Source organism: Falco rusticolus, chromosome 3 (assembly GCF_015220075.1).
Source record: "Falco rusticolus isolate bFalRus1 chromosome 3, bFalRus1.pri, whole genome shotgun sequence".
Taxonomy (NCBI): Eukaryota; Metazoa; Chordata; class Aves; order Falconiformes; family Falconidae; genus Falco; species Falco rusticolus.
Window position 1 is genome coordinate 98,339,811 of NC_051189.1, and position 14,178 is coordinate 98,353,988.

General features: G+C 43.4%; 1 protein-coding gene across 3 annotated transcripts in view; it reads left to right on the forward strand.

The window, feature by feature from the left end:
* Window positions 1-14,178, forward strand: part of RNF144B (ring finger protein 144B) — a 100,411-nt gene that overhangs the window by 63,573 nt on the left and 22,660 nt on the right. For all 3 annotated transcript variants that reach the window (XM_037380529.1, XM_037380527.1, XM_037380528.1), the window contains exon 3: window positions 11,444-11,548. In XM_037380529.1, the coding sequence (XP_037236426.1) occupies window positions 11,444-11,548 (105 nt within the window). The remainder of the gene's footprint in view (window positions 1-11,443; window positions 11,549-14,178) is intronic.

Below are 14,178 nucleotides of genomic sequence, written 5' to 3' on the forward strand. Positions count from 1 at the left end.
TGTGAGGTTTTGTTTCCCCCTTATTTTCTGATCACCCAGAGACCTTTTAAGTCTTGTATGTGATTTTTAAGGGCAATCAGAAAACCTAAACAAAAACGAACCTTGCCCTATTGAACCTTTGCATCTGCAGTCTGTGCTGCAGAGATGTCGCCCAGGTCATGCGTTGTCTGTAGTGGCCAGTGAGGACTTTCTGTCCTGCCGATTCAGATCAAATAAAACCGGTGGAAGTGATAAAGGCAGAAGTTGAGCGAGCTGATAAAAGCCCTACAGATATTAGTACTCTTCTAGTCTCTTTGTCAGCATGGGAAAATGGACCTAGTTTCTCTGGCAATAGCGACTTTGATGTACCTGACTAATGGATTTTGGAAACAGGTCAGAAGCTACTGGAAGGATGTGGGTTTTTTTAACTCCAGAATAAATGTACTTGGTTTTATTTTTTAACAACAGATTGTAGATAAGCATCAAGCAAGCACGTTTAAGTTTTGCCTTGATTTTTTGAACTCATGGAAGAAATCTGATATTTGTAAAGCCAGCTTGAGAGTATCTTCACTTACTCTGAATTCAAGGTAGCTTAAATGGGATAAAAATTAAAATGTAGCTGTGTGTTTCAAGAAACTAGGATGAGATGGATTTATGCATTTTCAACCTGAATTTCAGAAAGTTTGTTTTCCATACTGACTTTCACAAAACATGTCCGTATTTTAGTTTGCAACAAAAGTTTTAAAAGAACATACCTAACAGGTAGGTATGAAGCTACTGCTTTAAATTAAAAAAAAACCAACCAACAACAACAAAACAAAAACCACAAAAAAAGAAATCTGAGAACTTGACACCTTTACAGTGGTGCCACTCTTCTCCAAGAATTCGGTGTCTACAACTTAGTATCATTAATGGCACATGAACGTCAGTGTTAGCTGGGCAGCATAACCCTGTGGCTCCTGGGGAAGGGAGGACTGTGCCAGGCAGAGCTGGGCTCGCTGCTCCTCCGGAGCACTGGCCACAGGGAGGGGTCACTGGTGGCTGGGGATGTTGCTGTCCCCCGTCCCCTGTTGGGGCTGCAGCTGCCACCCCTTACCTGGCCGGCAGCAGGCAGAGCATCCACCCTGAGCCTGGCTCTGCTGTGCCGTGCCAGCGAAGGCAGGAGTACAGTCAGAGTTGGCCGGCATCTGTGCAAACTTTGCTGACTTTGTCTAAACCAAGAGCCAGCCATGAGTGAGTGCCAAATGCAGTTGGGAGAAGCCTTTAGACACGCTCTGTTTATTTCAGTGGGCATAACAGATCTCGACTGTGCTTATGCTCCTTGTCTGCCCTTTGTCTGGCTGTTGTTGCCTGTGTCTGAACATCCTCCTGATGGACGTGTCTCAGCTGATGCAACAGAGATGTGTAGATCTTGCCCCCTGTAACAAAGGGGGGACTTGGGAAACTTTTTACCTGCCTATATAATTTTCTGCCTTAAATCCAGAGCAGTTTCTGGGGGGCCACATGAGTTGCACCTTTGGGCAGCCTCCGAAGAGCAGTGTCAGAAGCACCTTGCCATGGAGTGTCTCCATGCTGCAGCTTGCGTGGGGCATTGCTGGGGCACAGCCTGCAGTAGCTATGCTGGTATGCAATGCCCTAAATTTCCTCCCACCCACGCCAGGGCATCTAGATACCTTTACAAGGCAGATATTGGGGTAAGAATGTCAACTGTGAGCTATGGGATCGAGCCCGTATCACTTTTTCAACTAGCAGTGCTTTCAGCTTGTATGGCTTATTTTTATTTTCTGTCACTAAGCTTAATTATATATATCCAAGAGTAGTATTAAATTTAAAATAGAAAAGGGCTTAACATGGATATAATAGGTTCAGCTCTAAGGCGAAACTTAGTTTTGCTACTTTTTTCTTCTGTTACATGTGAGGTCTCTTCTCTCTTTTTTTTCTAACTGTAATGATGATTCTGCATCTATGATTGTTTTTCATTACAGCATTTTTGGCTGTGGAAATAATTGGAAATTTTTACTATGTAGCATCTACAGGGGCAAGCTTCTTTTCACTTGTAGCCTGTTAAACCAAGGAATTTAAATAAGTTAGAATTGTGTTTAGCTATTTTTTTCAGCTTAGAAACTCTTGTAATAAACATTATACCTCGTAAAAGCTGTATTCTAGCCAAACCAAGTGAGCTGTTGAAGAAGCTGTATGTTTGCGTTGTGGTGGAATGTTGCTAGTAAGACAGGAGTTTTTCAAATAGCTGTAAACATTTTTACTCTGTTCAAAGAAGAAAAAGCAGATGGTCTGCAGAACACACTTGCCATCGTACTTGGTAGCCAAGTCAGGCCTGAAGAGGCATCAGCCTTTTATTTCTCAGCGTTTGTTGCACTTGGCATAAGACTGCACTGAAGCGTGAGATAAAGCACACGTTGACACATCCCAAGACTTTGAAATGGCTGTAGTGCACCTGGTGGCTTGGTTTCGTTGTCTCCGGACTATATTGGTCTTGAATGAAAGACTGATCTCTGAAGAGGGTTCGGCAGGGATGTGAGGTATGCTTTGTCTGCAAAAGTTTGAGAGGACTGCACTTTATATTACTCAGTTAATTTCCAATACCTATAATACCTTTGTGTAGTGCCATGCTGTGGTGCACACTCTTACATGTATACATTTACCAATATATGTGTATATATATATATTGCTTAAGCTGCATGGGTTTATGCTGCTTGCCCCATTCCCAAAAGGAGAGGGGGTCTCATCTGTTCTGATGCTGCTTATCTTGCTTTTTGCCTTGCCAGTCATCCTCCTTACTTATTTGGTGGGGTGTTCTTCCTACCTGCAATCCCTTGTGCTGGCTTACCTTGTCTTGCAAGTTTTTTCTTCCTTGCCTGTGCCCATGTGCAACTACACAGTTTTTTGCCGCTGTGGTGGTCACATCACTCACATACGTACATGAAACAATTATACACAGTGCCTGGCTACACCATCACAGTGTAACAAAATACACTATTTCAGGGCACTTACATCTGGGTCCAAAGCAAACTAATATTAGCTACAGCCTGATTGATGCACTCACAAAATTACATTTTGAATATTACAGTGACTTCTAGTCAATTTCCCCATGTTTGTATCCTTTGCCCTTCTCTCCCTCCCCCCAGATAGCTCCAGCAGTGCCGCACTCAGGCAAGATGCAGGAGCACTCTGGCAGGGTAGTGCCAGAAATGGGTGGGCTGATCTCCCTGCTCTTGCCTTCTGACAGGGCACAGGCATTGCCCAGGCTTTGGCACTCATTAGACTGGCTGGAATGTATCCGTCTTGGAGACTCCCATGTTTTCAAAACTTAACTGAACCTGGGAGAACAGCTGGGAGAGCTGGTGGGTGGTGTGATCGCGTGCACCTCGCTTCCTCTCCCTAGCAGTGCCCTGGTGGCTGGCACAGCATAAACCACCCTGTGGAAGCAGTAGTGAGGGGTGCAGGGCTAGCAGTAATACTGGGAATACCAAAGCCCCTGTGGGGGACTTGGAGTGAGGCTGCAGCCTGTAAGCAGCCATGGAGGTGAGATTCTACCAGACCTGGTAAGATTGCCCTGGTGGCAGTCATGACAGAAAGGAACCAGTGGGGTACTGTTAGGGAAAACATTGTTTTGGAGTCGGTAAAAAAGTTGGTGTCAGCTTCATCCCCACACGCCAGTTGTGTTTGGTTTTGTCTTTCCTCTTTTTCCCCCTCCTGAGCATTTCAGAGTCCTGATGAGAGCTAGGTAAGCAATAAATGGCATGCTATTTACATCAAGCAGCAGCTTACATCCATCTTGTGTGTTATTTACTGGAACAGGGTTTAAGATGCCTAAGACAACATATAACAAACTCTGAAAACAGAAGATACTTTCACGTGTGTTGTCCTGTGTTGTCAGCACATGTTTGTGCAGAATTAGCATGATTCACCCTTCTTTTTTTCTTTTCCAAGCAAATTCTTTGTTGGGTGTTGTACTTCTGGGGAAGTGTGTGAAGTAACTACGTTACAAAACATGCAAAACAAATATCACAGTGACCCACCTGTTTGCTATTTTGGTGCACCCAGTGCAGTCTAAATGGAATTAAACTTCATCCCGTGTGAAGGAGAAGTCAATGTGCAATGTCGAATAGAAGCCCAGGTAGCTTCTGTGCTGCCTTGGCTATCCTACAAGTGGAAGGTGATCCAAAGGTGTTTGGGAGAACAAGATTTTCTGCTGTAGCCCTGACCTTGCTGTCACACACAGCTAGATGTGGATAAAAAAGGCTTTTTTTGCTGCTGTTGACAGCTGGATGCCCTGGGCAGCTGCCTGCCTGGCGAGTCAGTGCCTTGGGATGCTGCAGCCTCTGAGAGAGGGGCTTGTGTGCTGCTGCTGGCTACTTTTGCTAGAGGGGAAGGGGAAACCCTTCCAGAAAGAGGAGATTCTCTGCTGCAGTTCACCAGCTGGACACTTTAAGGCCCCTCTGCTTTCCTTAATCTTTTTAAGAGCAGCTGTGTGTTGCCCTGCCTCCTTCAGGAGGCTAAATATTGGGATTTTGTCCTTAGTGCTGTGAAGCTTCAGATCGCTTGTGCAGGGGAACACTGGACAACTGGGGACAAAGTGATGGGAAGGATCAGCAGCAGCAGCAGCAAGCATGGGCAGGAAAGCCTGAGAGCAGAGAGACTGAGTATATCAAAGACAAGAGGCAAATGACAAAGAACATGAGATGCCTGCTAAATAGGCAAATGTATATGAATTTGAAAGTGAAAAAATGCCCCTTTAGCCTCAAATGACATCCAGGCACATCATGGCTCAGTAGAAGGGGAGGAATAACACCACTGAAAAGCACATCGTCATGACCAAGAGAAAACACCAAGCAAAAATGATAAGTTTTTTGTTTACTTACTAAAACTAAGAAAGTCTCCCATTTTTTTCACAGTGAAGTGCAGATATCTCCAAGCTCATTCCCAGTAGACTTGATTTACCAAATTAGAAGACCAGTTGAGAAATACTTGCGAGATTCCGGGAGTTCGATTACCATACATTGAAGGCAACTAGCCCATTTGAGAGACTGAACATGCAGAAGTGCAGATGTCATGCAATGATCAACATGTTACTAAACGTTATGTAGACCTGTCATAAACACTCTGAGTACTGTTTTTGTAGGGGGGGCTTATATATTTATTTGAGTACACAAATGATTAAATATTAAATATTGAAGGGATCAGATGGTTAAATTTAGAGTTCTGACGTGAACTGTCTCACCAAAGTCAATAATACTACATAACTTATTCCATTGTCATGTGTATGCACTGAAGAACAAGTAACATTTGTAAATTATGAGAAAATAATGAAAGTTATATCTTACTGAATAAAAAGTACACAAACAGTGCCCAGAACTGAAACAAAACTAAATGCCTTTCTGTTGGTCTGTTCTGAATCATAAGGCACTCTGAAATGCCAACTGAAAAGTTGTTTTCTCTCCGTAGTTGTGGTGGGTTTTTTTTTTTGTTCCCCAAATTTTGAGTTTGAAAAAGCTAAGGCAAAAGAAAAACACCAAACCCAAACAAAACAGTTTTGTGGACAAATAGGGAAGAGAGAGTTAACATTTTAAATCAGTCTTGCAGATTTTAAGATGGAAACCTGTGGCTTTCTTAATTTTTCTGAAACTGAATTTGCCTTCAAATTATACATTAGAAGGAAAGACCTTCTGGTTTTGGCAAGAAGCCTTTGATCATTTAGTGCATTTTCACGCTTAATGTAGATCATGCCCTAATACTGGTTATGAAATACTGTAGACCAATTTTTTTTCCCTGTCTGCAATTTAATTAAAGACCCTTATCCTGTATCAGCTGCTGCACAGTGGCCAACAGCAATACCTGTAGCATTTGACAGGAAAACAAGCCAGTGTTTTCTGTTTCTTTCTTCTTCCTAGCCATCCCTCCGTGTTAATAAAACTACCTGTTTGATTTTGTCGCACCACATATGTGGTTTCCTTTTATGCTTTTGCATCCAAACCGATGAGCCTGCATTTAGTGAGCTAAAAAGCTGCTCTAAATGGGAGACAAGCAAGGTAATGGAACATTCGAGGTACCTGAAAAAGCAATGTGTAGGAATGATTGAGATCCATCTTTTGTCTCTGGCACAGAGATTAGCTGAAAATAGCTTTGAGTAGAAACATAAAATTTCACAGTGAGAGGGATGTAGCACCTTTGTCACATCATTGCCCAGCAACCTAACACTGAAGTTACACTTTGAACTTGTTCTTATGTTAAAATGCACAACTGTTGTGGTTCCTTTGCAGATTAAATACATTGCCAAACAGATATTTTTTTTTTTTTGGGGGGGGGGGCGGCAGTACATTAAAAATTCCCTCTGTACAGTATACTTGGGGGGGGGGGGAAAGTTGCATTTAGAACAGCATGTAGGAGAAGCGGTGAAATGAAGAATCCATGAATTCAATAAATGAACAGGGTTTTCTATTCCTGGGGCTTGTAGCTGACCATAGAAAACACTTTCAAAGATTAGAGGAAGTGCTTATTACTGGAGAAGAAATTTTTTATGTTATTTGTTTGTGCCTTCCTGGATTGGGCGTTTTAGTGCTTTGTAAAAGATTTTTCCCTTGTATTACAGCATACACTTTCAACAAAGCCTTAGCTTTAGGAGAGGAATATGTACTTGGGGCATATATAAATATTGGCCTAAATCGTAATCTTTCTTACAAGTCCTGCAAGATAAAAAAAAAATATGCATGTATGTTGCATGATAATTTGTTCCAGGTACTTTACAGGCCTTAAGTTACTAGATACTCATCAGTGGCACTTCGTCAAGTGGCCAAATGGATATTGAGCTTATTTTATCGAATAGAGGAAGCTGATGGCCTGAAAGGCAAAACCAGCATAAAAGGCAAAAAAAAATGTTGCCCCGGAATGCTTAGACAGCAATTGTTTGAAAAGGGTGTCATTATACATTACGAATCTTGGGCAGAGAAAAGATTACCTGTAGCACTCATTCCACTGAAGCCAACAGTAGTCCAGCAGGAGCAAAACACGCTTGGCAAGGTTAGATCTGCACCAAAACCTTCTGTTAGGTGTACTGAGTTTTGCTGGTGGAGTGACATTATCACATTTTAATTGATCCCCCTTGCTTGATTGCATCAGGATTTTGTTATGTATCCCAGAATACAGATATGTACATGGTATGGTTGCTCAGTGGGGAAAATACGAGTAAACTGAACGTAACTGATTAGGGTACACTTGCCGCTATGGAAGTTAAAATTCTTCGTGTTGGTGCCTACCTTCTATTGGAGGGGTGAACGTAATGGAGCCAAACCTCCAATTTCATCTGTGGTCAGCAGGATTCAAACCCGTTCAGCAAGACCTCAGTAGATTTTCAGTCTGCCTCAACCGCTCTGCCTTGACGATGGGATGTGTTGGTGGAAAACTCGCTGTGCTGGTAGGAAGGTCACTGCTGATGACTTGTTCTGGCTATGGAGAGCAAGGCGATGGTGTGACTGTCATTATAAGCCACAGGTCCTGTAGTGCAGCCTCAGCCACCGACTTGCTTATAACTGTATGCTTGTAAGTCATGGCACGGTGGGAAATTGGTGGGGGAGCATAGCCCAAGGGTGTTGAGACCACGTGATTTCTTGGATGTTAAGATTAAGACCCTTTCAAGAAACTCTTAATACCACAGAAGGCTGAATATCTTGACCTTACCTTCACTTTGTAGAGCAATTAAGTAGCCCGTGTAGTGTGTGCAGTTTTCCCGAGATACTGCTGAATTTTATAGGCAAAACACAGGAAAAGTCTTAACATTTTATGTCTGCATAATATATTTTCCGTAGTGTGGGAGGACATGCTGCTGAGAAGGTCAGTCATGATTCATTATACAGACACTGAATCCTCTTTTCATCACATTTGCAGCTTGTACAACTTTTCAGCTACTTTTGTTTGCTGCTTCTCAAGTAGCTAAATTAGTAGATGAGCTGTAAATAATAGTAAAACCCCTGTAAAAACAGTCTTACTGTTAAAGTGAAGGCATATTTTAAAATTTTGGTGGGTTTCCACTCTCTTCTTTGCTGCTAACTTGTGAAAGAGGGAACAAGAAGTTTACGTCTTCATTCATATACAGACTTAGGTAAAAAGTTTAATTCTTCAGTGATAAATGCTTCCTTTGAGTTTCCCAGCACCCTTAAGTCCTTCCATCAGCTTCATGAACTGCACCCACAGCACCTTCTCCAAGTGCAGAAAATCAAGGCAACAGATTGAATACTTATAAAATCTATTTAACAGGGAGAGCTTCTCTGAAACATTTGAAGAGCCATGGCACTGCACAGACTTACTATAAAATCTCTCCAAGTCACTCTCGGAAAGCACAGCACCCTCTAAAAGTATTGCAAAAGGCTCCAGTTGCTCACCTATCCTCACCTACGACCAGGCAGTGAGCTAGAAGAAGAGAATGCAGATGCATTAGCAACCCTCAGAAACCTCTGTTCTCCTGGCCTGGTACCCCTAATGATTTAGATACTGCGTATTGCAACTGATTGCAAAATCCATACTGTGGATTGAAGCTCCTTAAGAGCTTCATGCCCATCCTTGCACGGAAGGGTAATTGTCAGTGCTCTGAGCTTCTGTCCTGGAAGTCTAAATTAAGAACAAGCCTCTGGGCTGCTGCTAGAGCTGCAGTAACTTCTGAGGCTTTGTCCTCCGTCTGTAACCGGCTGACCTGAGCTGCCCCCAGAATACAAATCCACTGTAAGATGCTGTCAAAAAAATTACTAAATATCGGGCAGCACCACAGAGGAGACAGAAGCCAGGATCTTAGCGAAAGTAAAAGGTCACTCTTCCATACTTGCTGAGGAATTAAGGAAAAATAAATACTTTAGTGGGAGGGAAACATTACCCCTTTCCCAAACACTGTCCTGAGATTTGATCCAGAAAGTAATCAGGTCCCCCATGAGAGGAGGGAGTGAGATGTAAGGAGGCTCTGCTGGAGCATTGCTGCCCACGTATCCTAAGAAGTGCAGCCAACACACTGCAGCACAGACAGGCTTTGGGGAAGGGCCTCGGGGCAGAATTTTTTGTTCACATCGTTCATGGTGGAGGCACAAACCAGAGAGGAAATTTGTGCAGAGAGTGAGCACTTGACAGCCCATTTCTCCTGGGATACAATCTGAAGCATGTGGGCAATGCTAGCTGCTTAATGACTGCAGGGCTGCAGGGGCAGGTCACCCACAGTCTCCATCCGTATCAGCAACGGCACAGGGAGCCACCCTGGGCTCTGGGGACACTTTTTTTGGCTTTCTCTGTGTCAGCTGCTGCCGCTGCCCATGGTGGCAGCAGATGCGGTCAGGGCCCCAGCAGCCTGTCTGTCGGGTACCAGCTCCCAGGAGTCACCGTGGTTGTGTACCTGCTTCTGCTTCTGCGCTGTGGGGCTGTGTGTGCTAGTGGGGAACTGACCTGGTGGTTAAACTGACCTTTTATAAGCACTGTGCCTAGATGCCTTTGAGGGAGTTGGGTGAAGAGATGGGACAGGGCGCTGAGACTGCTGTTGAATAATAAAAGAATAGCTCTTTGGTTAAATCTGGGCTCATATTCTCTAGGGAGCTAATACTGCCTTTGGTTACTGACATGATTTCTGTTCTGCTCTTCACCTGTGAGTATCTCTCTCACCTCCCACATGCTACTTGCACCATCAATTCCTTACAGCCTCCTCTGCTGCTTTCTTATAGGGGTGCATGCTGAATCTGAACCCATTAGTGCTTAATGAGCTAGATATTTAAAGCTTTACCGTTTAGGTTATACCCCTATGTTCTTCTAAATGAATATGCTTCAAATATTTACAGATCAAGAGTAAGCTCATTTAAAATGCCACAAAGTTAAGCTGATTGTACTTGCTTGAACTAATACCTCTGTACAGTTCGTCAGAATTAACCGAAACTTGTGGATGTGGACATTTCAGTGGAGAGACAGGCAGAATAAAAAGGAAACCTCATTTCCATTTGTAAAAGTCCTAATTATCCTGACATTTAAGAGGGTACCAGTTTTCCAGTAAAAATACAAATGAGGAAATCTCTTTAATCTGAGCACAATATGCAAGGCCTTCTCAGAACAGTCCAAACTAACACAGACTTGAATGTTAAATGCCTGTAAGTACTGGAAAAACTGTTTGTGGAGCGGCCCGGGGCTGTCCCAGAGCTGATGCTCTGGAAGGCTGGGGTTTCCGCACAACCCACCTAGCAGCTTTTGAACTCAGTGCCTGTTCCGAAAGTTGGCAGACACACAGAGGTCTCAGAGACCTTACACTTTGATATATTTCTTGAAATCTGATGGGGCAGTAAGGGCAGAAGCCAGCAGTACTGAGGAGGAGGACAGGAGGTTTATCACATGGGCATAAAATACAAATCTGTAGGGAACAAAGCTGAATTAGTCCTGCTGCTTGTAAAATATGTTGGGTTTTATTTACAATGAGCTATGCAAGCTGATACCAGAATCTGCCAGAAGTCCATGTTTTGTTATTTTGTCAACAGTGATTTGCAATTTACTGTAAGCTTTGTCACTATTTTGAGGAGACTTGCTTGTTTTTGATTTAGAAGTGACTCGCTCACTTAGGTGTGCAGTTTGGAGAGACAGTTCAAGTGCTGTTCTTTGGTCCATTGCACCAGTTTTGTGCCATAATTTTATTGAAGATTCCATAATATGTGTCAAAAAGGCAAGCTGAATATATTTGAAACTGGTTTGCCCAGTAAGATGTGGGGAGAACAGAGGGATATTTTCCTTGGAGGGGGGAGGGCAGTCATTTTTGTGTAATGGAGCAATTTGGAAACGTTCATAAGGCAGCCTCCATGCTGGGAATGGATTTGAACTCCTGCTCGATAGACTACAGGCTGATGATAGATCATGGTAAACCATGGAAATTACCTGATCTGGGGGTGGGTGGGGGCAGAGCTTGGGGGGAGGGAAGAACGGGTAGCTGCACATCTTCTAGTGTTATAAAACTGCCTAACTGGGTTATAAACCCCCTTCCCCTTTTTTGCAGCTGAGAACAGTAGTCTCTTTCTTGTAAATGAGGTCTCCTACGATGGAGGCTGCTGGCTAAGAGTCTGAATGAAGAACACAGGAGGAAGGACAAAAGAGTGAAGCCTGTTTAATTAGGATGAGAGGTACTCCCCCCGCTAAAGCCTCCAATCCCAGTTTAGCAGAGCGTAGGGGTTGTTAGCGCTGAAAGGTCTGACTTGCTGACTTGGGTAAGCGCAATGCTCAGCAGATGAAGTCATGCATAATTAATTGTTCTTTGTTGCATTCTTTCCAGTGTAATGACTGGTAGTGCTCACACTTATAATAATTGATGTTTTCTGTGTGCTGGATCTTCTGGACAGCCAATTAAGGCAGCGGAGGTGGTAGCTGTGCAGCATCTCTAGCATCTGTGTGTTACCAGCATGTGGGCTATAACTTTTTTTTCTCTCTTTTCTTTACTTATTTCTAGTGTCTAAAACAGTACATGCAGCTGGCAATTCAAGAAGGTTGTGGTTCTCCTATCACGTGCCCAGACATGGTATGCTTGAACCATGGGACCCTCCAAGAAGCAGAGGTATCAACATGTTTTTCTTTCTTTCTCTCTCTCTCTTTTTTTTTTTTTTTTTACATAAACTCCCCTAAACTTCTTTATCTACATAATAAATGTGATCATACATTTTTCCTCCCTTTAATTACATTTAATGAGCTTTTGGCAAGAAGCCTGACTGACAAGAGGAGCTATAAACAAACATGTTTTTCAAGGGTTTTGCTCCTTTTCCCCTCTCTCTGTGCCTTGAGGAAAGGCTTACTTGGCATCCAGACAACCTCTGAATTACTCATGCAGGTGACTTAACCAGAAAACCCTGTATCCCAGAATTGCTGAGCCTCCATTAGCACTGTCAGTTAAATCAGATTTGATTTGACGGCAAAACCTGAAATCTTTGTGCCTCTCAACTCAAGAGCAAAAGCTCAGACTGATGGTATGCGAGGCCAGAGTCTCTTTGTGTATGTTTGTTTTAGGCCACAACAAATGATTTGCAGTCCAGCAGGCAAGACTCGTATAGTTATATGGAAAGAAAGGTATATGCACAGCACTGGGTGGAAGTAGGTCTTAAGAGACAGGAAAAGTGTCTTCATTCCCAAGGCAGATACGGGAGAGCTGGAGAGCTCAGAAGCTAAATAAGGTTTAGGCAGAGCTGTTGGCACATCTGGCATGTGCACGATCTCCCAGAGTAACTGGAAGGTGAAGTTTGAATGTTGGAAGCAGAGAAACTGCGGGGAAACCGTGCTCCTCAGACCTTCTTGCATTGCTTGGGACAACAGCATTCAAGGGGGCTGTAGGTGGCCCCTGCCAGGCTGCCTGGTGGCCTCCCAGCGATGCTCGAGCAGCCTCCTGCCTGACTTAGGGCTGGTGTAAAGTTTCTGAATTGGGCTTTAGCATCCACCCCATGGCATGGGGAAGAGCTGTTGGCAGTGTGGCTGGAACCCTCGTAAGGGCCAGCTGTTCTGTGCATCTAGAAGGTGATGGAAAACTGTGGGCACATCTGATGCTGCCCTGCGGCGGTTCTTGCTTGCTTGCTTTGTGAGCCAGGTAGACCCATGCTGGGCCTAGGAACACAAGCAGGAAAAAAAAACAACCCGAGGATAAAAAGGTGCTTTAGGGGTTTTGGCTGGTTTTGGGCATTCTCTCTGCATTTGTTTGCAGGGACAAAATCAAGGAGAATCAGATCTCCATCTCTGAAATGGAGAAAAGCAGCTTATCTTCTGGGTTCCCTGGAGCCCTATGTATACAGAAGACGTTACTGTGGTAGAAGTATATAATCCTATTCAGAAGTGATCAGTGGCAATGCAATTCCCAATACTAAAAATGCCTCTTTCTCCCCCGAAAATTCAGCATCTCTTCTGCAGCATACATTTGAAATGCCCTGCTTGGCTGGATCAGGGCCTGGGAGTTGCAGCAGGCATGTGGTGAAGCTTTTCTTTGGCTGAGTCTAGCTATTGTGGAAAGTAGCCAACTGTTCCCCTTCCTTCCTTCTGCATAGATACAGAGAGGGTGTAGGAATGTCCCTCACACCCATTGCTCCAGAGTGAAGGCAACTAACTTTTATTGCAAATGCATTTTTAAAAGAAAATTAACAAATGGTAGTGAGAAATCTGCTCCGTTAAGCTAGGGTTATGATGCTATAGGAATTATAGAGACATATTTCCCCTTATTAAAGCAGGACACTCCAGGGCACGTATTAATGGATGATTAGCTTAATCCTTGGGTGTTTTTTGGGCTGAAGGCAGAATGACTAAACAGCCCAAATGTGCATTAGTGTCCCATGGATGAATGAATGTTCTGACACTCCCTTTCAGCAATGCGCTTGAAATACAGACCTTCCGCTTGAAAAGCAAACAGGCCCTCCAACCTAGTGAAAATGAACTGTTTATGTATTTTACCAAATACCTATTTTTTTTTTTAAGGAAGAAAACCCAATAACCCCCCAGGAACAATAGAAAGAATAGACTGTCTCTGTTGATAATCTGAAAAATTAGCATGTAACCTACATATCATGTATGAGCACTCTGGATTCTGTTTTCTTCTCTGTAAAGGCTGTTCCATATGAAAATGTGGCCTTTAAAAGCGATTACTTAAAAAAAAGAACCCTATTCAGATAGCGGAGAATGTGCCTAAATATGGCTATTGTTTGGCATGGAAGTACTATTTAGAATTATGGCTTATTCATTACACAGTTTGGAGCTCCTGGTATAAAAGTTTGAGCTTTCTCATCTCTGGAGGGTCTGGGTGGTCTCTGGCTTCTGGCAGGAAAAGGTTCCTCACCAAGACAGTCCATGAGGAATGACGTGTTGCCTATATTGGGGGGGTGGGTTGGGGGGATTGGTCTTTTTCCCCACCCCTGGGTTAGCATCAGGGTTTTGAAAAAGTGTATTTTTCATGTCATGTCCATTTCAGACTGCAGTGACTGATGTTTACCAGGTACCTTTACAGTTTGCAGAAAAAATCAGCAGTTCAAACTGTCTTTCTCATGGACATGGTGTTAAATTGGTTCCTATACTTTGGGTTAGATTCTGTCTAATTATGTAAGCGAACGTGGTTGTTTTGTTTGCTTTTAAAATGCCTTTTGCCCTAGCCTGCACAAGGGAGATAAGGGGAATCTAGGCACAATTTGAAGTAAAGGAAAGCCTTTCCATTGACGTCAG